A 24,554-nucleotide genomic window follows, 5' to 3' on the forward strand; every position below is an offset into this window, starting at 1 on the left:
AATGTGGAGGGAGCTCTGTATTGTACCTGCCCCGGGAGCACTCGATACACTGGGTTAAAAGTGGGGGTACACTGTCAAGGTAATGTAGAGGGAGCTCTGTATTGTACCTGCCCCGGGAGCACTTGATACTCTGGGTATAAAGTGGGGGTACACTGTCAGGGTAATGTAGAGGGAGCTCTGTATTGTACCTGCCCCGGGAGCACTCGATACACTGGGTATAAAGTGGGGGTACACTGTCGGGGTAATGTAGAGGGAGCTCTGTATTGTACCTGCCCCGGGAGCACTCGATACACTGGGTATAAAGTGGGGGTACACTGTCAGGGTAATGTAGAGGGAGCTCTGTATTGTACCTGCCCCGGGAGCACTCGATACTCTGGGTATAAAGTGGGGGTACACTGTCAGGGTAATGTAGAGGGAGCTCTGTATTGTACCTGCCCCGGGAGCACTCGATACACTGGGTATAAAGTGGGGGTACACTGTCGGGGTAATGTAGAGGGGGCTCTGTATTGTACCTGCCCCGGGAGCACTCGATACACTGGGTATAAAGTGGGGGTACACTGTCAGGGTAATGTAGAGGGAGCTCTGTATTGTACCTGCCCCGGGAGCACTTGATACACTGGGTGTAAAGTGGGGGTACACTGTCAGGGTAATGTAGAGGGAGCCCTGTATTGTACCTGCCCCGGGAGCACGCGATACACTGGGTATAAAGTGGGGGTACACTGTCAGGGTAATGTAGAGGGAGCTCTGTATTGTACCTGCCTCGGGAGCACTCGATACACTGGGTATAAAGTGGGGGTTCACTGTCAGGGTAATGTCGAGGGAGCTCTGTATTGTACCTGCCCCGGGAGCACTCGATACACTGGGTATAAAGTGGGGGTACACTGTCAGGGTAATGTCGAGGGAGCTCTGTATTGTACCTGCCCCGGGAGCACTCGATACACTGGGTATAAAGTGGGGGTACACTGTCAGGGTAATGTAGAGAGAGCTCTGTATTGTACCTGCCCCGGGAGCGCTCGATACACTGGGTATAAAGTGGGGGTACACTGTCAGGGTAATGTCGAGGGAGCTCTGTATTGTACCTGCCCCGGGAGCATTCGATACACTGGGTATAAAGTGGGGGTACACTGTCGGGGTAATGTAGAGGGAGCTCTGTATTGTACCTGCCCCGGGAGCACTCGATACACTGGGTATAAAGTGGGGGTACACTGTCAGGGTAATGTAGAGGGAGCTCTGTATTGTACCTGCCCCGGGAGCACTCGATACACTGGGTATAAAGTGGGGGTACACTGTCGGGGTAATGTAGAGGGAGCTCTGTATTGTACCTCCCCCGGGAGCGCTCGATACACTGGGTATAAAGTGGGGGTACACTGTCAGGGTAATGTAGAGGGAGCTCTGTATTGTATCTGCCCCGGGAGCACTCGATACACTGGGTATAAAGTGGGGGTACACTGTCAGGGTAATGTGGAGGGAGCTCGGTATTGTACCTGCCCCGGGAGCACTCGATACACTGGGTATAAAGTGGGGGTACACTATCAGGGTAATGTAGAGGGAGCTCTGTATTGTACCTGCCCCGGGAGCACTCGATACACTGGGTATAAAGTGGGGGTACACTGTCAGGGTAATGTAGAGGGAGCTCGGTATTGTACCTGTGCTGTTTGCTGGAGCTGGTGTATTTGGTTGCGTCTCCCCGGGGGTTGACACTGTCGGTGTTTTGGAGACGGGCGAGCTCGATCGCGAAGATTTCTTGCTGTCGGTCAGCTCCTGAGCCAGTTCGGGCATGCTCCACTGCCCGTTGATGTGCTCAAACTCCTGCACCTGAAAGAATTGCACCGTCAGAGCTGCTGCCGCTCGTGGGCCTGCAAGAGCAGGAGAGGCCCAGGCTGCATTCTCGGCCTAGTGCTGAGTCAGCCTGATCTCACACACCCGGTGTGTGTGGGATTGAGCCCCCCCGCCCGCCCCCCCCCACCCTCACACAGACGGAGCAGGAAAGGGCCAGGCTCCATCTCCGGCCTAGTGCTGAGCTTTAGCCCGGTTCCTCGCGCGGTCGTGTGATTACACAGCAGGAAAGGGCCAGGCTCCATCTCCGGCCTCGTGCTGAGCTTTAGCCCGGTTCCTCGCGCGGCGTGTGATGGCACAGCAGGAAAGGGCCAGGCTCCATTCGCGGCCTAGTGCCGACTTGGCCTAATCTCGCAACCAGGGCCTCGGGTTGACGTCAGCACCCGTGAGCCCCTGTGTCTGGCTGGGTGGGGAGCGACCCCCAGCGGACGAATGGTCAACGCCTGACCGACTGAGACGGGTTGACCCCGTGTCACACAGGAAACAGGAGCGGGAGCCGGCCATTCGGCCCCTCAAACCCTGCTCCACCATTCAAGAAGATCACGGCTGATCTTCGACCTCAACTCCACTTACCCGCACGCTCTCCATATCCCGCGATTCCCCTCGACTCCTAAAATCCATCAATCTTCGGCCTTGAATATATTCAGAGACTCGGCCACCCCCCCCTCTGGGCCAGAGAACCCCAAACATTCACCACCCTCTGAGTGAAGAAATTCCTCCACATCTCCGTCCTAAATGGCCGTCCCCTTATCCCGAGACTGTGTGACCCCTGGTTCTCGACTCCCCAGCCCCGGGGGAAACACCCTCCCTGCATCTACTCTGTCAATCCCCCTCAGAATCTTGCATGTTTCAATGAGATCACCTCTCAATCTTCTGAACTCCAGATGAGAAGCCCATTTTACACAATCTCTCATCGTAGGACATCCCTCCCATCCCAGGAATCAATCTGGTGAACCTCTGTTGTACTGTCTCCAAGGCAAGTGCATATCCTTCCTTGGGTAAGGAGACCAAAACTGTGCACAGTACTCCAGAGGTGTGGTCTCACTGAGGCCCTGTACAGTTGTAAGAGAGTGTTTGAAGACCAGGCCCTCAAATCCACCACCAAGCTCATGGTCTACAGGGCTGTAGTGATACCCGCCCTCCTGTATGGCTCAGAGACACGGACCATGTACAGTAGGTATCTCACCCCCAGCTCATGGTCTACAGGGCTGTAGTGATACCCGCCCTCCTGTATGGCCCAGAGACACGGACCATGTACAGTAGGTATCTCACCCCCAGCTCATGGTCTACAGGGCTGTAGTGATACCCGCCCTCCTGTATGGCTCAGAGACATGGACCATGTACAGTAGGTATCTAACCCCCAGCTCATGGTCTACAGGGCTGTGGTGATACCCGCCCTCCTGTATGGCTCAGAGACATCGACCATGTACAGTAGGTATCTCACCCCCAGCTCATGGTCTACAGGGCTGCAGTGATACCCGCCCTCCTGTATGGCTCAGAGACATCGACCATGTACAGTAGACACCTCGAGTCGCTGGAGAAATACCACCGACGATGTCTCCGCAAGATCCTGCAAATCCCCCGGGAGGACAGACGCACCAACGTTAGCGTCCTCGACCAGGCCCAACATCCCCAGCATCGAAGCACTGACCACACTCGACCAGCTCTGCTGGGCAGGGCCACATCGTCCGCACGCCCCCCAGACACCAGACTCCCGAAGCGAGCGCTCGACTCGGAACTCCTGCACGGCAAGCGAGCCCCCAGGTGGGCAGAGGAAACGTTACAAGGGACACCCCCCTCCCTGATAAAGTGCAACATCCCCACCGACACCTGGGAGTCCCTGGGCCCAAAGACCAGTCCCGCCCCTAAGTGGAGGAAGTGCATCCGGGAGGGCGCTGAGCACCTCGAGTCTCGTCGCCGAGAGCGTGCAGAAAGCAAGCGCAGGCAGCGGAAGGAGCGTGCGGCAAACCAGTCCCACCCTCCCCTTCCCTCAACCACTGTCTGTCCCACCTGTGACAGGGACTGTGGCTCTCGTATTGGGCTGTTCAGCCACCGGAGGACTCATGTTAAGAGTGGAAGCAAGTCTTCCTCGACTCCGAGGGACTTCCTATGAAGGAATACAGTTGTAGCAACACATCCTAACTCTTGCTCTCCAACCCCCTTGCAATAAAGGCCATTTTCCTTCCGTAGCGCCTGCTGTACCCTTCACGCTAGCTTGCAGTGTGTCCCGTCATGCCTTTAAGAGTAGGCCCAAGCCTTCCAGCCTCCCTCCTATTTCCGACGGTGATTAATCTGTGTCCGCCCAGACTGCCCTTGCCGCCACGGGATCAAGAGGGGCAGAGCTCGGTGACTGGGACAGACGACCCGAACCGCTTCCAAGGCCTCGGCCTAGCATGGCCAACTTAATAAGAACATAAGAAATAGGAGCAGGAGGCGGCCATTCGGCCCCTCGAGCCTGCTCCGCCATTCAATACCATCATGGCTGATCTGATCATGGACACAGCTCCACTTCCCTGCCCGTCCCCTTATCCCCTTATCGGTTAAGGAACTGTCTATCTCTGTCTTAAATATATTCAATGTCCCGGCTTCCACAGCTCTCTGAGGCAGCGAGTTCCACAGATTTACAACCCTCTGAGAGAAGAAATTCCTCCTCATCTCAGTTTTAAATGGGCGGCCCCTTATTCTAAAACCATGCCCCCTAGTTCTAGTCTCCCCCATCAGTGGGAACATCCTCTCTGCATCCACCTTGTCGAGCCCCCTCATAATCTTATACATTTCGATAAGACCACCTCTCATTCTTCTGAATTCCAATGAGTAGAGGCCCAACCTCCTCAACCTTTCCTCATAAGTCAACCCCCTCATCCCCGGAATCAACCGAGTGAACCTTCTCTGAACTGCCTCCAAAGCAAGTCTATCCTTTCGTAAATATGGAAACCAAAACTGCACGCAGTACTCCAGGTGTGGCCTCACCAATACCCTGTATAACTGGAGCAAGACTTCCCTGCTTTTATACTCCATCCCCTTTGCAATAAAGGCCAAGATACCATTGGCCTTCCTGATCACTTGCTGCACCTGCAGACTAACCTTTTGTGTTTCATGCACAAGTAAATTTTGCAGGTAAACTCAAAAGAGTTTCATGCACAAGTAAACCCCCAGGTCCCGCTGTACTGCGGCACTTTGCAATCTTTCTCCATTTAAATAATAACTTGCTCATTGATTTTTTCTGCCAAAATGCATGACCTCACACTTTCCAACATTCTACTCCATCTGCCAAATTTTTGCCCACTCACTGAGCCTGTCTGTGTCCTTTTGCAGATTTTTTGTGTCCTCCTCACACATTGCTTTTCCTCCCATCTTTGTATCATCAGCAAACTTGGCTACGTGACACTCAGTCCCTTCTTCCAAGTCGTTAATATAGATTGTAAATAGTTGGGGTCCCGGCACTGATCCCTGCGGCACCCCACTAGTTACTGATTGCCAACCCGAGAATGAACCATTTATCCCGACTCTCTGTTCTCTGTTAGTTAACCAATCCTCTATCCGTGCTCATATATTACCCCCGACCCCGAATATAGATTGTAAATAGTTGGGGCCCCAGCACTGATCCCTGTGACACCCCACTAGTTACTGATTGCCAACCTGAGAATGAACCATTTATCCCGACTCTCTGTTCTCTGTTAGTTAGCCAATCCTCTATCCGTGCTCATATATTACCCCCGACCCCGTGAACTTTTATCTTGTGCAGTAACCTTTTATGTGGCACCTTGTCAAATGGCCTTCGACCGCGCGCCCTGCCCTGCCCTCCCCTGGTGACCCCCGACCCTACCTTCTTCCGAATGAGCGACATGACCCCGATCCGGGTCAGTACGTGCTGTCGCGACAGACCCTCGCGCGGGACCCCGTCTGCAAAGGTCTCAGCTCCATCTGCTCCGGGCTCGCACAAGTGACGCATGAAGAGTGAAACGTAGGCCCTGGGGGGGGGGGGGGGGGGGGTTGGGGTCAAAGGGTGGAGGTCAGCCAGCTGTTGGGTTCAGAGAGACAACTAATCCCACTGCCCCGCTCTCTCCCCATCGTCCTGTGTCAATCCCCAAACTAATCCCACTGCCCCGCTCTCTCCCCATCGTCCTGTGTCAATCCCCAAACTAATCCCACTGCCCCGCTCTCTCCCCATAGCCCTGTATCAATCCACAAACTGATCCCACTGCCCCGCTCTCCCCCCATAGTCCTGTATCAATCTCCAAACTAATCCCACTGCCCCGCTCTCTCCCCATCGTCCTGTATCAATCCCCAAACTAATCCCACTGCCCCGCTCTCTCCCCATCGTCCTGTATCAATCCCCAAACTAATCCCACTGTCCTGCTCTCTCCCCATAGTCCTGTATCAGTCCCAAACTAATCCCACTGCCCCGCTCTCTCCCCGTAGTCCTGCATCAGTCCCCAAACTAATCCCACTGCCCCGCTCTCTCCCCATAGTCCTGTATCAATCCCCAAACTAATCCCACTGTCCTGCTCTCTCCCCATAGTCCTGTATCAGTCCCAAACTAATCCCACTGCCCCGCTCTCTCCCCATAGCCCTGTATCAATCTCCAAACTAATCCCACTGCCCCGCTCTCTCCCCATAGTCCTGTATCAGTCCCAAACTAATCCCACTGCCCCGCTCTCTCCCCGTAGTCCTGCATCAGTCCCCAAACTAATCCCACTGCCCCGCTCTCTCCCCATAGTCCTGTATCAATCCACAAACTAATCCCACTGCCCCGCTCTCTCCCCATAGTCCTGTATCAATCCACAAACTAATCCCACTGCCCCGCTCTCTCCCCATAGTCCTGTATCAATCCCCAAACTAATCCCACTGCCCCGCTCTCTCCCCATAGTCCTGTATCAATCCCCAAACTAATCCCACTGCCCCGCTCTCTCCCCATAGTCCTGTATCAGTCCCCAAACTAATCCCACTGCCCCGCTCTCTCCCCATAGTCCTGTATCAGTCCCCAAACTAATCCCACTGCCCCGCTCTCTCCCCATAGCCCTGTATCAATCCACAAACTAATCCCACTGCCCTGCTCTCTCCCCATAGCCCTGTATCAATCTCCAAACTAATCCCACTGCCCTGCACTCTTCCCATAGCCCTGTATCAATCCCCAAACTAATCCCACTGCCCCGCTCTCTCCTCATAGTCCTGTATCAGTCCCCAAACTAATCCCACTGCCCCGCTCTCTCCTCATAGTCCTGTATCAATCCACAAACTAATCCCACGCCCCGCTCTCTCCCCATAGTCCTGTATCAGTCCCCAAACTAATCCCACTGCCCCGCTCTCTCCCCATAGTCCTGTATCAGTCCCCAAACTCATCCCACTGCCCCGCTCTCTCCCCATAGTCCTGTATCAATCCCCAAACTAATCCCACTGCCGCGCTCTCTCCCCATAGTCCTGTATCAATCCCCAAACTAATCACACTGCCCCGCTCTCTCCCCATAGTCCTGTATCAATCCGAAACTAATCCCACTGTCCCGCTCTCTTCCCATAGTCCTGTATCAATCCCCAAACTAATCCCACTGCCCCGCTCTCTCCCCATAGTCCTGTATCAATCCCAAACTAATCCCACTGCCCCGCTCTCTCCCCATAGTCCTGTATCAATCTGCAAACTAATCCCACTGCCCCGCTCTCTCCCCATAGTCCTGTATCAATCCCAAACTAATCCCACTGCCCCGCTCTCTCCCCATAGTCCTGTATCAATCCCCAAACTAATCCCACTGCCCCGTTCTCTCCCCATAGTCCTGTATCAATCCCCAAACTAATCCCACTGCCCCGCTCTCTCCCCATAGCCCTGTGTCAATCCCCAAACTAATCCCACTCCCCTGCTCTCTCCCCATAACCCTGTATCAATCCCCAAACTAATCCCACTGCCCCGATCTCTCCCCGTAGTCCTGTATCAATCCCCAAACTAATCCCACTGCCCCGCTCTCTCCCCATAGTCCTGTATCAAACCCAAACTAATCCCACTGACCCGCTCTCTCCCCATAGTCCTGTATCAATCCCCAAACTAATCCCACTGCCCCGCTCTCTCCCCATAGTCCTGTATCAAACCCAAACTAATCCCACTGCACTGCTCTCTCCCCGTAGCCCTGTATCAATCCCCAAACTAATCCCACTGCCCCGCTCTCTCCCCATAGTCCTGTATCAATCCCCAAACTAATCCCACTGACCCGCTCTCTCCCCATAGCCCTGTATCAATCCCCAAACTAATCCCACTGCCCCGCTCTCTCCCCATAGCCCTGTATCAATCCCAAACTAATCCCACTGCCCCGCTCTCTCCCCATAGCCCTGTATCAATCCCAAACTAATTTCCGCTCCCTCCCCACAGCCCTGTATCAATCCCCAAACTAATCCCACTGCCCCGCTCTCTCCCCATAGTCCTGTATCAAACCCCAAACTAATCCCACTGCCCCGCTCTCTCCCCATAGTCCTGTATCAAACCCCAAACTAATCCCACTGCCCCGCTCTCTCCTCATAGTCCTGTATCAATCACCAAACTAATCCCACTGCCCCGCTCTCTCCCCATAGTCCTGTATCAATCCCCAAACTAATCCCACTGCCCCGCTTTCTCCCCATAGTCCTGTATCAATCCCAAACTAATCCCACTGCCCCGCTCTCTCCCCATAGTCCTGTATCAATCCACAAACTAATCCCACTGCCCTGCTCTCTCCCCATAGTCCTGTATCAATCCCCAAACTAATCCCACTGCCCCGCTCTCTCCACATAGTCCTGTATCAATCACCAAACTAATCCCACTGCCCTGCTCTCTCCCCATAGTCCTGTATCAGTCCCCAAACTAATCCCACTGCCCCGCTCTCTCCCCATAGTCCTGTATCAATCCCCAAACTAATCCCACTGCCCCGCTCTCTGCACATAGTCCTGTATCAATCCCCAAACTAATCCCACTGCCCCGCTCTCTCCACATAGTCCTGTATCAGTCCCCAAACTAATCCCACTGCCCTGCTCTCTCCCCATAGTCCTGTATCAATCCCCAAACTAATCCCACTGCCCTGCTCTCTCCCCATAGTCCTGTATCAATCCCCAAACTAATCCCACTGCCCCGCTCTCTCCACATAGTCCTGTATCAGTCCCCAAACTAATCCCACTGCCCGCTCTCTCCCCATAGCCAGCCCTGTATCAATCCCCAAACTAATCCCACTGCCCCGCTCTCTCCTCATAGTCCTGTATCAATCTCCAAACTAATCCCACTGCCCCGCTCTCTCCCCATGGCCCTGTATCAATCCCCAAACTAATCCCACTGCCCCGCTCTCTCCCCATAGTCCTGTATCAATCCTAAACTAATCCCACTGCCCCACTCTCTCCCCATAGCCCTGTATCAATCCCCAAACTAATCCCACTGCCCCGCTCTCTCCCCATAGTCCTGTATCAATCCCCAAACTAATCCCACTGCCCCGCTCTCTCCCCATAGTCCTGTATCAGTCCCCAAACTAATCCCACTGCCCCGCTCTCTCCCCATAGCCCTGTATCAATCCACAAACTAATCCCACTGCCCTGCTCTCTCCCCATAGCCCTGTATCAATCTCCAAACTAATCCCACTGCCCTGCACTCTTCCCATAGCCCTGTATCAATCCCCAAACTAATCCCACTGCCCCGCTCTCTCCTCATAGTCCTGTATCAGTCCCCAAACTAATCCCACTGCCCCGCTCTCTCCTCATAGTCCTGTATCAATCCACAAACTAATCCCACGCCCCGCTCTCTCCCCATAGTCCTGTATCAGTCCCCAAACTAATCCCACTGCCCCGCTCTCTCCCCATAGTCCTGTATCAGTCCCCAAACTCATCCCACTGCCCCGCTCTCTCCCCATAGTCCTGTATCAATCCCCAAACTAATCCCACTGCCCCGCTCTCTCCCCATAGTCCTGTATCAATCCGAAACTAATCCCACTGTCCCGCTCTCTTCCCATAGTCCTGTATCAATCCCCAAACTAATCCCACTGCCCCGCTCTCTCCCCATAGTCCTGTATCAATCCCAAACTAATCCCACTGCCCCGCTCTCTCCCCATAGTCCTGTATCAATCCCCAAACTAATCCCACTGCCCCGTTCTCTCCCCATAGTCCTGTATCAATCCACAAACTAATCCCACTGCCCCGATCTCTCCCCGTAGTCCTGTATCAATCCCCAAACTAATCCCACTGCCCCGCTCTCTCCCCATAGTCCTGTATCACTCCCCAAACTAATCCCACTGCCCCGCTCTCCCCATAGTCCTGTATCAATTCCAAACTAATCCCACTGCCCCGCTCTCCCCATAGTCCTGTATCAATCCCAAACTAATCCCACTGCCCTGCTCTCTCCGCATAGTGCTGTATCAATTCCCAAACTAATCCCACTGCACCGCTCTCGCCCCATAGTCCTGTATCAATCCCCAAACGAATCCCACTGCCCCGCTCTCTCCCCATAGTCCTGTATCAAACCCAAACTAATCCCACTGCACCGCTCTCTCCCCGTAGCCCTGTATCAATCCCCAAACTAATCCCACTGCCCCGCTCTCTCCCCATAGTCCTGTATCAATCCCCAAACTAATCCCACTGCCCCGCTCTCTCCCCATAGTCCTGTATCAATCCCCAAACTAATCCCACTGACCCGCTCTCTCCCCATAGCCCTGTATCAATCCCCAAACTAAACCCACTGCCCCGCTCTCTCCCCATAGCCCTGTATCAATCCCAAACTAATCCCACTGCCCCGCTCTCTCCCCATAGCCCTGTATCAATCCCAAACTAATTTCCGCTCCCTCCCCACAGCCCTGTATCAATCCCCAAACTAATCCCACTGACCCGCTCTCTCCCCATAGTCCTGTATCAATCCCCAAACTAATCCCACTGCCCCGCTCTCTCCCCATAGCCCTGTATCAATCCCCAAACTAATCCCACTGCCCCGCTCTCTCCCCACAGTCCTGTATCAATCCCCAAACTAATCCCACTGCCCCGCTCTCTCCCCACAGTCCTGTATCAATCCCCAAACTAATACCACTGCCCCGCTCTCTCCCCATAGTCCTGTATCAATCCACAAACTAATCCCACTGCACCGCTCTCTCCCCATAGTCCTGTATCAATCCCCAAACTAATCCCACTGCCCCGCTCTCTCCCCATAGCCCTGTATCAATCCCCAAACTAATCCCACAGCCCCGCTCACTCCTCATAGCCCTGTATCAATCCCCAAACTAATCCCACAGCCCCGCTCTCTCCCCATAGCCCTGTATCAATCCCCAAACTAATCCCACTGCCCCGCTCTCTCCCCATAGTCCTGTATCAATCCCAAACTAATCCCACTGCCCCGCTCTCTCCCCATAGTCCTGTATCAATCCCCAAACTAATCCCACTGCCTCGCTCTCTCCCCATAGTCCTGTATCAATCCCCAAACTAATCCCACTGCCCCGCTCTCTCCCCATAGTCCTGTATCAATCCCCAAACTTATCCCACTGCCCCGCTCTCTCCCCATAGTCCTGTATCAATCCACAAACTAATCCCACTGCCCCGCTCTCTCCCCATAGCCCTGTGTCAATCCCCAAACTAATCCCACTGCCCCGATCTCTCCCCGTAGTCCTGTATCAATCCCCAAACTAATCCCACTGCCCCGCTCTCTCCCCATAGTCCTGTATCACTCCCCAAACTAATCCCACTGCCCCGCTCTCCCCATAGTCCTGTATCAATTCCAAACTAATCCCACTGCCTCGCTCTCCCCATAGTCCTGTATCAATCCCAAACTAATCCCACTGCCCTGCTCTCTCCGCATAGTGCTGTATCAATTCCCAAACTAATCCCACTGCCCCGCTCTCTCCCCATAGCCCTGTATCAATCCCCAAACTAATTTCCGCTCCCTCCCCACAGCCCTGTATCAATCCCCAAACTAATCCCGTACCAGCCCTGGCCCACAACCCCACCGTCGAGCTTTCTCTCCCCGCCCCCGCCCCCCCTGCACAACCCCGGCTGCGACCTTCGACCCTTCACCCCATGAGCCACGCCCCCCCCCTTACTTGAACTCCTTCTCTGTCTTCCCGCGAAGGTCCCGCACAAGCCACTGCGAGGTGAAGGCGTCTTGAGGCGGCATGCCATAGCGCAAAATGGCGTTGAGAAAAGCCTTGCGCTGGCGGGCATTGAAGCCGAGAACCTTGGGGGGGGGGGGGGAAAGAGAAGAAAAGGTGTCAGGGGTCAGAGGGCCAGCAGGAGGCGGTGTTGCGTTGGCGTGCACGCGGCGAGCGCAGGAGCCCGCGAATCCGTGCGCGCGCGCGCGAGCTCGGTTACCTCGATGTTGCCCCCGACTCGGGCCAGTAATGGCGGCAACGGTTTGTCCTTGTCGTTACGCAACGCCCGGCGATTGGGTCTGCGTCCAGCTGGGGAGCAGGGGGGGGAAACAAAAGAAAGGGGTTAAGTACACGGGGCGGAGGTTTACAGGGTGGGGGGAAGACACCACCAGACAGGCCCCTCAATCCGCGAACCCAACCCTCTACCCACCCACCCACCGCCGGCAAACTCCCGCCTCGCGCCGCACCCCCTGGTACATCAGCAAGCGTTTACACCATCATCGGCGAGCTCAGGCGGGAATCGTCACATCACCTGCACCACAGGCAGCCCTCTGTCCCATCGCAGACCCCCCCCCCTCGCCTCTCCCCAGACCCCCCTCGCTCCCCCCCCTCCCCTCTCCACAGACCCCCCTCGCTCCCCTCCCTCCTCTCCGCAGATCCCCCTCGCTCCCCTCCCTCCTCTCCACAGACCCCCCTCGCTCCCCCCCTCCTCTCCCCAGACCCCCTCGCTCCCCCCCTCCTCTCCACAGACCCCCCCTCGCTCCCCTCCCTCCTCTCCACAGATCCCCCTCGCTCCCCCCTCCTCTCCACAGACCCCCCTCGCTCCCCTCCCTCCTCTCCACAGATCCCCCTCGCTCCCCCCTCCTCTCCCCAGACCCCCCTCGCTCCCCTCCCTCCTCTCCCCAGACCCCCCTCGCTCCCTCCTCTCCACAGACCCCCTCGCTCCCCTCCCTCCTCTCCACAGACCCCCTCGCTCCCCTCCCTCCTCTCCACAGACCCCCTCGCTCCCCTCCCTCCTCTCCACAGATCCCCCTCGCTCCCCCCCCTCCTCTCCCCAGACCCCCCTCGCTCCCCCCCTCCTCTCCCCAGACCCCCTCGCTCCGCCCCCCCTCTCCCCAGACCCCCCTCGCTCCCCCCCTCCTCTCCCCAGACCCCCTCGCTCCCTCCTCTCCACAGACTCCCTCGCTCCCCTCCCTCCCCTCTCCACAGACCCCCTCGCTCCCCTCCCTCCCCTCTCCACAGACCCCCCTCGCTCTCCTCCCTCCTCTCCACAGACCCCCTCGCTCCCCTCCCTCCCCTCTCCACAGACTCCCTCGCTCCCCTCCCTCCCCTCTCCACAGACCCCCTCGCTCCCCTCCCTCCCCTCTCCACAGACCCCCCTCGCTCTCCTCCCTCCTCTCCACAGACCCCCTCGCTCCCCTCCCTCCCCTCTCCACAGACCCCCCTCGCTCCCCTCCCTCCCCTCTCCACAGACCCCCTCGCTCCCTCCTCTCCACAGACCCCCCTCGCTCCCCTCCCTCCCCTCTCCACAGACCCCCTCGCTCCCTCCTCTCCACAGACCCCCCTCGCTCCCCCCTCCCCTCTCCCCAGACCCCCTCGCTCCCCTCCCTTCCCTCTCCCCAGACTCCCTCGCTCCTCCCTCTCCTCTCCCCAGACCCCCTCGCTCCCTCCTCTCCCCAGACCCCCCTCGCTCCCCCCTCCTCTCCCCAGACCCCCCTCGCCTCTCCCCAGACCCCCCTCGCTCCTCCCCTCTCCACAGACCCCCTCGCTCCCCTCCTCCTCTCCCCAGACCCCCTCGCTCCCCCCCTCCCCTCTCCCCAGACCCCCTCGCTCCCCCCCTCCCCTCTCCCCAGACCCCCTCGCTCCCCCCCTCCTCTCCACAGACCCCCCTCGCTCCCCCCCTCCTCTCCCCAGACCCCCCTCGCTCCCCCCCTCCTCTCCCCAGACCCCCTCGCTCCCCTCCCTCCTCTCCCCAGACCCCCTCGCTCCCCCTCTCCTCTCCCCAGACCCCCCTCGCTCCCCTCCCTCCTCTCCCCAGACCCCCTCGCTCTCTCCTCTCCACAGACCCCCCTCGCTCCCTCCCTCCTCTCCCCAGACCCCCTCGCTCCTCCCCTCTCCACAGACCCCCTCGCGCCCCCCTCTCCTCAGACCCCCTCGCTCCTCCCTCTCCTCTCCCCAGACTCCCTCGCTCCCCTCCTCCTCTCCACAGACCCCCTCGCTCCCCCCCTCTCCCCAGACTCCCTCGCTCCTCCCTCTCCTCTCCACAGACCCCCTCGCTCCCCCCCTCCTCTCCACAGACCCCCTCGCTCCCCCCCTCCTCTCCACAGACCCCCTCGCTCCCCCCTCTCCCCAGACCCCCTCGCTCCCTCCCTCCTCTCCGTAGACCCCCTCGCTCCCCCCCTCCCCTCTCCACAGACCCCCCTCGCTCCCCCCTCCTCTCCACAGACTCCCCTCGCTCCCCTCCCTCCCCTCTCCCCAGACTCCCTCGCTCTCCCCTCGCCTCTCCCCAGACCCCCCTCGCTCCCCTCCCTCCTCTCTGTAGACCCCCTCGCTCCCCCCCTCCTCTCCGCAGACCCCCTCGCTCCCCCCTCTCCTCTCCCCAGACCCCCCTCGCTCCCCTCCCTCCCCTCTCCGCAGACCCCCTCGCTCCCCCCTCTCCTCTCCCCAGACCCCCCTCTCCTCTCCACAGACCCCCCCTCGCTCCCCTCCCTCCTCTCCCCAGACCCCCTCGCTCCCCCCTCTCCTCTCCCCAGACCCCCTTGCTCCCCCCTCTCCTCTCCCCAGACCCCCCTCTCCTCTCCACAGACCCCCCCTCGCTCCCCCCCTCCTCTCCACAGATCCCCCTCGCTCCCCTCCCTCCTCTCCACAGACCCCCCTCGCTCCCCCCCTCTTCTCTCCACAGACCCCCTCGCTCCCCTCCCTCCTCTCCCCAGACCCCCTCGCTCCCCTCCCTCCTCTCCCCAGACCCCCTCGCTCACCTCCCTCCTCTCCCCAGACCCCCTCGGTCCCCCCTCTCCCCAGACCCCCTCGCTCCCCTCCCTCCTCTCCGTAGACCCCCTCGCTCCCCCCCCTCCTCTCCGCAGACCCCCTCGCTCCCCCCTCTCCTCTCCCCAGACCCCCCTCTCCTCTCCGCAGACCCCCTCGCTCCTCCCTCTCCTCTCCCCAGACCCCCCTCTCCTCTCCCCAGACCCCCCTCTCCTCTCCCCAGACCCCCTCGCTCCCCCCTCTCCTCTCCCCAGACCCCCTCGCTCCCCCCTCTCCTCAGACCCCCTCGCTCCCCTCCCCCCTCTCCTCAGACCCCCTCGCTCCCCTCCCTCCTCTCCCCTCTCCCAGACCCCCTCGCTCCCCTCCCTCCTCTCCGTAGACCCCCTCGCTCCCCTCCCTCCTCTCCCCAGACCTCCTCGCTCCCCTCTCTCCTATCCACAGACCCCCTCTCCTCTCCACAGACCCCCTCCCTCCCCGACCCAGAGACCCCTCCCCAGACACCCCCCCCCCCTCCCACCCCACTCCTCCCCACTCTTACCTTCCGTCCGCTCGTCGAAATCCTCATCCCCTTCCTCCGAGGCCACCGAGTAATCCGATTGGTTGTCCGACTGATCATCCTGCCAGTCTATTGGACGAAAAAAAAATTACACTTGGAAGAGTCTGCGTGCACGTGCAAATACGCCCTCACCCCCACCTAGGATCATCTAAGGCACCCATGGGGCCCCCCCCCCTGGAGCCCCACCCCCCCCGACCCGCCCTCGCCCCTGACCGGGGTCAAAGGTCAATCGGGGCCTAGGCCCCAAGCCCAGCGGAGGGCACTGGACGGGAGGGAACCCTGGCAGATTCACCAGTTCCATGTCTTGATGGCACGGTGGTCAAAAGCAAGCCACCAGCCCCGCCCGCCCTTATCACGGTTACCTCAGCACAGGCCGCAAATGCAGCCGGGGCCTTTCCTGGCAGCTGGAGGCCGCCATTTTGTGAGCCAGCACAGCCTTTGTCAGCCCAGAAGAGGCGAGGGCCCCGGGGCAGCACGGGGGCCCAGGCTAAACACTGCGCGATATGTTGCGCGCACTAGGCCCGTGCAGCAGAGCTGGTCTCCAGTCGTCCTGGTTAACCCTTGACCCTGGAAAAAGGCCGAGCTCTGTCAAGCCCGTGTGGTGGCTGGTGTGCAACGTTCTTATGAATCAGGCTAACTCGAGCGCACTAGGCCGGAGATGGAGCCTGGGCCTTTTCCTGCTGTGTCATCGGGCACCGTGCGAGGAATCAGGCTAACTAACTCGAGCGCACTAGGCCGGAGATGGAGCCTGGGCCTTTTCCTGCTGTGTCATCGGGCACCGTGCGAGGAATCAGGCTAACTAACTCGAGCGCACTAGGCCGGAGATGGAGCCTGGGCCTTTTCCTGCTGTGTCATCGGGCACCGTGCGAGGAATCAGGCTAACTAACTCGAGCGCACTAGGCCGGAGATGGAGCCTGGGCCTTTTCCTGCGCTGTAACGCGCGGCCCCCCCCCCCCCGCCCCCGGTTACCTCGGTCCTCTTGCGACGTGTCGTTGTAGTTGACCTGTTTCCTGATGCGCTTGCCCTTGCCCAGGTGACGGGCCAAGTCTTCCTGCTGCTGCTCGTAGTGGTGACGGAGAAGCTTCTCCCAGTAGTCGGGATCCACGCTCTCCTCCTGCTTGATGATCTCCCGCTCCACCACCTGCTCCTCCTGCCAACGACAGCACAACCGGCCGTCACCCAGCTGCTCGACCAAGGGGGGCAAGCACCGCGATCCCCAAAACCCCCGCAAACTGGCGACCGCAGCAGGCCAAGTCAACCTCCCATTCCCATCCCCTCTTGCTCTCCCTCCCTCCAACCCCAAGTCAACCCCACTCTCTCTCTCTCCGCCTCCGACCCCAATTAAACCCCGCACTCTCTCTATATCTCCCTCGGACCCCAATTCAACCCCACTCTCTCTCTCTCTCTCCGCCTCCGACCCCAATTAAACCCCATGCTCCCTCCCTCAGACTCCAATTCAACCCCACTCACTCACTCTCTCTCTCTCTCTCTCCGGCCCCAATTAAACCCCACACTCTCTCTATATCTCCCTCGGACCCCAATTCAACCCCACTCTCTCACTCTCTCTCTCTCCGGCCCCAATGAAACCCCGTGCTCCCTCCCTCGGATTCCAATTCAACCCCACTCTCTCACTCTCTCTCTCTCTCTCTCTCTCCGGCCCCAATTAAACCCCGCATTCTCTCTACATCTCCCTCCAACCCCAATTCAACCCCCATCTCTCTCTCTCTGACCCCAATTCAACCCCTCTCTCTCTCTCTCTCCCCCCCTCCGACCCCAATTAAACGCCGCTCTCTCTCTTCCTCCGACCCCAATTAAACCCCCCCTCTCTCCCTCCAACCCCAATCTCTCTCTCTCTCTCTCTCTCTCTCCCCCCCCTCCGACCCCAATTAAACGCCGCTCTCTCTCTTCCTCCGACCCCAATTAAACCCCCCCTCTCTCCCTCCAACCCCAATCTCTCTCTCTCTCTCTCTCCCCCCCCGCCGACCCCAATTAAACGCCCCTCTCTCTCTTCCTCCGACCCCAATTAAACCCCCTCTCTCTCCCTCCAACCCCAATCTCTCTCTCTCTCTCTCTCTCTCTCTCTCCCCCCCCGACCCCAATTAAACGCCCCTCTCTCTCTTCCTCCGACCCCAATTAAACCCCCTCTCTCTCCCTCCAACCCCAATCTCTCTCTCTCTCTCTCTCTCTCTCTCTCCCCCCCCTCCGACCCCAATTAAACGCCCCTCTCTCTCTTCCTCCGACCCCAATTAAACCCTCTCTCTCTCCCTCCAACCCCAATCTCTCTCTCTCTCTCTCTCTCTCTCCCCCCCCCGACCCCAATTAAACGCCCCTCTCTCTCTTCCTCCGACCCCAATTAAACGCCCCTCTCTCTCTTCCTCCGACCCCAATTAAACGCCCCTCTCTCTCTTCCTCCGACCCCAATTAAACCCCCCCTCTCTCCCTCCAACCCCAATCTCTCTCTCTCTCTCTCTCTCTCTCCCCCCCCTCCGACCCCAATTAAACGCCCCTCTCTCTCTTCCTCCGACCCCAATTAAACGCCCCTCTCTCTCTTCCTCCGACCCCAATGAAACCCCCCCTCTCTCCCTCCAACCCCAATCTCTCTCTCTCTCTCTCTCTCTCTCTCCCCCCCGACCCCAATTAAACGCCCCTCTCTCTCTTCCTCCGACCCCAATTAAACGCCCCTCTCTCTCTTCCTCCGACCCCAATTAAACGCCCCTCTCTCTTCCTCCGACCCCAATTAAACCCCCCCTCTCTCCCTCCAACCCCAATCTCTCTCTCTCTCTCTCTCTCTCCCCCCCCTCCGACCCCAATTAAACGCCCCTCTCTCTCTTCCTCCGACCCCAATTAAACCCCCCCTCTCTCCCTCCAACCCCAATCTCTCTCTCTCTCTCTCTCCCCCCCCTCCGACCCCAATTAAACGCCCCTCTCTCTCTTCCTCCGACCCCAATTAAACGCCCCTCTCTCTCTTCCTCCGACCCCAATGAAACCCCCCCTCTCTCCCTCCAACCCCAATCTCTCTCTCTCTCTCTCCCCCCCTCCGACCCCAATTAAACGCTCCTCTCTCTCTTCCTCCGACCCCAATTAAACTCCCTCTCTCTCCCTCCAACCCCAATCTCTCTCTCTCTCTCCCCCCCCTCCGACCCCAATTAAACGCTCCTCTCTCTCTTCCTCCGACCCCAATTCAACCCCTCTCTCTCTCTCTCTCCCTCTGACCCCAATTCAACTCCACACTCTCTCTCCCAGACCCCAATTAAACCCCTCTCTCTCTCCCTACAACCCCAATCTCTCTCGCTCTCTCTCTCCCCCGCCTTCCGACCCCAATTAAACGCCCCTCTTTCTCCGACCCCAATTCAACCCCACTCTCTCTCTCCAACCCCAGTTAATCCCGCGCTGCACCTCTCTCTCCCTCTGACCCCAATTCAACCCCACACTCTCTCTCTCTCTCCCTCCGACCCCAATTCAACCCCGCAATCCCTCTCTCTCTCTCTCTCTCTCTCCCTCCGACCCCAATCTCTCTTTCTCTCTTCCCCCCCCCCCCCTCCGACCCCAATTGAACCCCACACACTCTCTTCCCCCTCCGACTCCAATTCAACCCGGCGCTCGCTCCCTCGCTCCCTCTCGATCCGCGGCCACCCGTAACCTAGGAGCACGGAGGTCCCGAATGGAGTGCACTCTCGGCGGGAGTCCTCCCGTTCTCCGTCGGGGGGGGGGTACTTGGCCCGGAGGGCGGCGCACGGAGCAGCCCGCGTGCCATCGTTTTTTTGTTTTTTTTTGTAAAGCCGGTTCACCGACTCCCGGGCCCTCCTGCCTGTGCTGCTGCGGTCTGGAGGAGTCCGCGTTCCAGGTCGAGTGCGCGGGGCTGCAGCCCCCCCCAACTGTTGCAATATCTGAAGGGGCCGCTCCTCGCGTCCTGGCTGCACCCTCAGCCCCACGTTCCCGGGCACTGGGCACCCCCTGTGCGGAGGGAGAGGGGAGCGGGCAGGTCCGAGGGCCTCCTCGTGCAGGCCTGCTCCCGGGGCCTGGCCAAGGGGGCCCATCGGCCAAGGGGGCCCGCGAGCAGGCCCCACCGACTCGAGAGGTGGGCGCCGGAGGGACTGGCAACCCAATTTTGATCTGATTTAAGTTGACGGCAAAAAAGTGAATTGGTTTCATTGTCGGTTTTCATGCCCCCCGCCCCCCCCGGTTGATTTATGGGGCCTACAAAAAGAGTTGTGAGGCAGTCGCGTTTGCGAGTGGCGTAGCCAGTCTTCTGACTGAATAAAACCCCGGCCAGTTGGGTTCGGGGCAATCCACGACGGGGCAGCTGGTTGTGAGCCTGGTGGGCGAACTGGGAATGTGTGGTGTGCTTCTTAAACCTTTTGTTCATAAGCCAACTAGTTCCGAGTAGCGATGCGTTGCTACGGAATTCTTAAGCAAAGACCCCCACGAAGAAAACGTCTTACACCCTCTCCCCATCTCTTTTTCTAGTCGTTCCCACCCTCTCGAGATCTAACCCCCCCTCCCTCCCGGTCTCTCCCGACCCTATCTCCCTCTCGAGGGAGGGAGCTGGGGGGGGGGGGGGGGGGGCGCGAGGGAGGGAGCTGAGGGGAGGGGCACGAGGGAGGGAGGAATAAAAGAGGGCTCATGGGGTCATGGCTCGGGCCCCGTGCGGGGGTCGGGGGTCGGGGGTCGGGGGTCGGGGGTCGGGCCTTGCTCGCGCGGGTCTGGCCTGTGCAGGGTCAGGGGTTGGGCCTAGCGCAGGGTCAGGGGTCAGGGATGTGGAGGGTCAGGGGTCAGGGCCCTGCGGGGCTGGGCAGGGCTGCCAGGAGACACCGGGGAGGGGCTCACTCACCTCCTCGGCCTCCTCCCGCACCATGTACTGCGCCACTTTGAAGGAGCTGAGGTACTCGTTCATGTTCTGGAGGTCGGTGTCCTCCGTGTCGTCCTGGTTACGGTCCAGCAGTTTCTCAATGGCCACGTCGTCGTAGTGAATGACATTCAGATCATCGCCTTCCTTTGTATCACCTGCGGGGCAGGGGCGCAAAACCCACGGGCAGTTAGCCTTCCGCTCACTCGGCTATGCGACCAGGTGGGGAATCGCGTCACTGCCCGCCACCTCTCCCCCTCCCACTCCTCACCCCGGCAGGGAGCGAACTGGATCAGCGAATCCTAGCCGACATTCATGCCCCCCCCCCCCCCCCAACCGAGGGGAGGGGTACTGAGGCCAATTTTAGGCCCCTCTCCCTCACCGCAGGGATACTGAGGCTAATTCTCGCCCCGCTCCCTCACCACGGAGGTACTGAGGCCAATTCGAGCCCCTCTCCCTCACCACGGAGGTACTGAGGCCAACTCGAGCCCCTCTCCCTCACCACGGAGGTACTGAGGCCAACTCGAGCCCCTCTCCCTCACCACGGAGGTACTGAGGCCAACTCGAGCCCCTCTCCCTCACCACGGAGGTACTGAGGCCAACTCGAGCCCCTCTCCCTCACCACGGAGGTACTGAGGCCAACTCGAGCCCCTCTCCCTCACCACGGAGGTACCGAGGCCAACTCGAGCCCCTCTCCCTCACCACGGAGGTACTAAGGCCCAACTCTACCCCCCTCTCCCATTCCACAGACAGCACGGAAGCCAAGTGTGTATAAGAACATAAGAAATAGGAGCAGGAGTAGGCCATTCGGCCCCTCGAGCCTGCTCCGCCATTTAATACCATCATGGGCTGATCCGATCATGGACACAGCTCCACTTCCCTGCCCGCCCCCTTATCCCCTTATCGGTTAAGAAACTGTCTATCTCTGTCTTAAATATATTCAATGTCCCGGCTTCCACTGCTCTCTGAGGCAGCGAATTCCACAGATTTACAACCCTCTGAGAGAAGAAATTCCTCCTCATCTCAGTTTTAAATGGGCGGCCCCTTATTCTAAGACCATGCCCCCCTAGTTCTAGTCTCCCCCATCAGTGGGAACATCCTCTCTGCATCCACCTTGTCGAGCCCCCCTCATAATCTTATACGTTTCGATAAGATCACCTCTCATTCTTCTGAATTCCAATGAGTAGAGGCCCAACCTCCTCAACCTTTCCTCATAAGTCAACCCCCTCATCTCCGGAATCAACCGAGTGAACCTTCTCTGAACTGCCTTCAAAGCAAGTCTATCCTTTCGTAAATACGGAGACCAGAACTGCACGCAGTACTCCAGGTGTAGCCTCACCAATACCCTGTATAACTGGAGCAAGACTTCCCTGCTTTTATACTCCATCCCCTTTGCAATAAAGGCTGTAGCCCCGCCCATTGGCACTGAGTCCAATTGTAGCCCCTCCCACCCGAGTCTAATTGTAGACCCTCCCACTCAAGGCACTAAGGCCAACTCTAACCCCTCCCACTCAAGGCACTGAGGCCAACTCTAGCCCCTCCCACTCAAGGCACTGAGGCCAACTCTAGCCCCTCCCACTCAAGGTACTGAGGCCAATTGAAGCCCCTCCCACCCGAGTCGAATTGTAGACCCTCCCACTCAAGGCACAGAGGCCAACTCTAGCCCCTCCCACTCAAGGCACTGAGGCCAACTCTAGACCCTCCCACTCAAGGCACTGAGGCCAACTCTAGCCCCTCCCACTCAAGGCATTGAGGCCAACTCTAGCCCCTCCCACTCAAGGCACAGAGGCCAATTGTAGCCCCTCCCACTCAAGGCACAGAGGCCAACTCTAGCCCCTCCCACTCAAGGCACTGAGGCCAACTCTAGCCCCTCCCACTCAAGGCACTGAGGCCAACTCTAGCCCCTCCCACTCAAAGTTCTGAGGCCAATTGTAGCCCCTCCCACTCAAGGCACAGAGGCCAACTCTAGCCCCTCCCACTCAAGGCACAGAGGCCAATGGTAGCCCCTCCCACTCAAAGTTCTGAGGCTAATTGAAGCCCCTCCCACTCAAGGTACTGAGGCTAATTGAAGCGCCTCCCCCCAGCGCCCTAACCTCGGGAGGCGACTGAGGCCTACTCTGCCCTCTCACCTTTGAGGGCCAGGCCCAGGGCCAGACTCTTGATGTTCTCCATCTCGTCCTTGAAGAGCTCCTCGGTGCCGAACTTGAGGATGTCGTCCAGCTCCTGCTTGGACATGGAGCCCGACTTGGAGCCCAGGCCGGGCCGCACCACCAGGTGGGTCAGCATCATCTTCTTCTTGGCCACCTGGGTGATCCGTTCCTCCACCGACGCCCGGGTCACAAAGCGGTAGATCATCACCTTGCGGTTCTGCCCGATCCGGTGAGCTCGGCTGAAGGCCTAAGGAAGTGGGAGGGAGGGCAAAGTTCATCGTCAGGGCGACGCGAGGCCAACTGGGCAACAGGCCCGGATTGAAGCCTGGGCGATTTCCTGCTCTGTACCCGCACACACCGGGCAAGGTGAGGCTAACTCGGCAACAGGCCCGGATTGAAGCCTGGGCACTTTCCTACTCTGTACCCACACATACCAGGCAAGGTGAAGCTAACTCGGCAACAGGCCCGGATTGAAGCCTGGGCAATTTCCTGCTCTGTACCCACACACCAGGCGAGAGGAGGCTAACTGGGCAACAGGCCCGGATTGAAGCCTGGGCAATTTCCTGCTCTGTACCCGCACACACTGGACAAGGTGAGGCTAACTCGGCAACAGGCCCGGATTGAAGCCTGGGCACTTTCCTACTCTGTACCCACACATACCAGGCAAGGTGAAGCTAACTCGGCAACAGGCCCGGATTGAAGCCTGGGCAATTTCCTGCTCTGTACCCACACACCAGGCGAGAGGAGGCTAACTGGGCAACAGGCCCGGATTGAAGCCTGGGCAATTTCCTGCTCTGTAGCCACACATACCGGGCAAGAGGAGGCTAACTCGGCAACAGGCCCGGATTGAAGCCTGAGCCCTTTTTTGCTCTGTACCCGCACACACTGGACAAGGTGAGGCTAACTCGGCAACAGGCCCGGATTGAAGCCTGGGCACTTTCCTGTTCTGTATCCACACACACCGGACGGGATAAGAACATAAAAATTCGGAGCAGGAGTCGGCCATTCGGCTCCTCGAGCCTGCTCCGCCATTTAATACCATCATGGCTGATCTTCGACCTCAACTCCACTTTCCTGCCCGATCGCTCGATTCCCTTGATATCCAAACATCTATGGATCTCGGCCTTGAATATACTCAAAGACTCAGCCTCCACAGCTCTCTGGGGCAGAGAATTCCAAAGATTCACCACCCTCTGAGTGAAGAAATGTCTCCCCATCTCAGTCCTAAATGGCCGCCCCCTTATCCTGAGACTGTGTGACCCCTGGTTCTAGACTCCCCAGCCCGGGGGGAAACACCCTCCCTGCATCTACCCCGTCAAACCCCCTCAGAATTGTGTCTGTCTCAATGAGATCCCCTCTCATTCTTCTCAACTCTCGAGAATATCGGCCTAGACCGCTCAATCTCTGCTCATAGGACAATCCCCCCATCCCAGGAATCAGTCTGGTGAACCTTCGCTGCACTCCCTCTGTGACAAGTGTATCCTTCCTGAGGTAAGGAGACCCACACTGTGCACAATACTCCAGGTGTGGTCTCACCAGGGCCCTGTGTAACTGGAGTAAGACATTCTTGCTCCTGTACTCAAATCCTCTTGCAATGAAGGTCAACATACATAGAAACATAGAAACACAGACAATAGGTGCAGGAGTGGGCCATTCGGCCCTTCGAGCCTGCACCGCCATTCAATAAGATCATGGCTGATCATTCACCTCAGTACCCCTTTCCTGCTTTCTCTCCATACCCCTTGATCCCTTTAGCCGTAAGGGCCATATCTAACTCCCTTTTGAATATATCCAATGAACTGGCCTCAACAACTCTCTGCGGTAGAGAATTCCACAGGTTCACAACTCTCTGAGTGAAGAAGTTTCTCCTCATCTCGGTCCTAAATGGCCTACCGCTTATCCTTAGACTATGACCCCTGGTTCTGGACTTCCCCAACATCGGGAACATTCTTCCTGCATCTAACCTGTCCAGTCCCGTCAGAATCTTATATGTTTCTATGAGATTCCCTCTCATTCTTCTAAACTCCAGTGAATAAAGGCCCAGTTGATCCAGTGTCTCTTCATATGTCAATCCTGCCATCCCGGGAATCAGTCTGGTGAACCTTCGCTGCACT

General features: G+C 58.3%; 1 protein-coding gene and 1 non-coding gene across 2 annotated transcripts in view; both read right to left on the bottom strand.

Annotated features, from left to right (window-relative positions):
- Positions 1-1,646: 1,646 nt before the first annotated feature.
- Positions 1,647-24,554, bottom strand: part of LOC139257611 (chromodomain-helicase-DNA-binding protein 4-like) — a gene marked incomplete at its 3' end in the record, with an annotated part of 42,111 nt that continues 19,203 nt past the window's right edge. The window contains exons 8-15 of the mRNA XM_070874548.1: positions 22,420-22,687; positions 20,276-20,448; positions 16,414-16,594; positions 15,427-15,513; positions 12,124-12,212; positions 11,856-11,989; positions 5,663-5,807; positions 1,647-1,815 (exon numbers count right to left, since the gene is read on the bottom strand). Coding sequence (XP_070730649.1) covers positions 1,647-1,815; positions 5,663-5,807; positions 11,856-11,989; positions 12,124-12,212; positions 15,427-15,513; positions 16,414-16,594; positions 20,276-20,448; positions 22,420-22,687 — 1,246 coding nt within the window. The remainder of the gene's footprint in view (positions 1,816-5,662; positions 5,808-11,855; positions 11,990-12,123; positions 12,213-15,426; positions 15,514-16,413; positions 16,595-20,275; positions 20,449-22,419; positions 22,688-24,554) is intronic.
- LOC139257612 (small Cajal body-specific RNA 11) lies at positions 4,058-4,199 on the bottom strand. Its single transcript, XR_011592311.1, has one exon. It is a non-coding gene; the product is annotated as a small Cajal body-specific RNA 11 (non-coding RNA).

Source organism: Pristiophorus japonicus, unplaced genomic scaffold, assembly GCF_044704955.1.
Source record: "Pristiophorus japonicus isolate sPriJap1 unplaced genomic scaffold, sPriJap1.hap1 HAP1_SCAFFOLD_888, whole genome shotgun sequence".
In the NCBI taxonomy this organism is placed as follows: Eukaryota; Metazoa; Chordata; class Chondrichthyes; family Pristiophoridae; genus Pristiophorus; species Pristiophorus japonicus.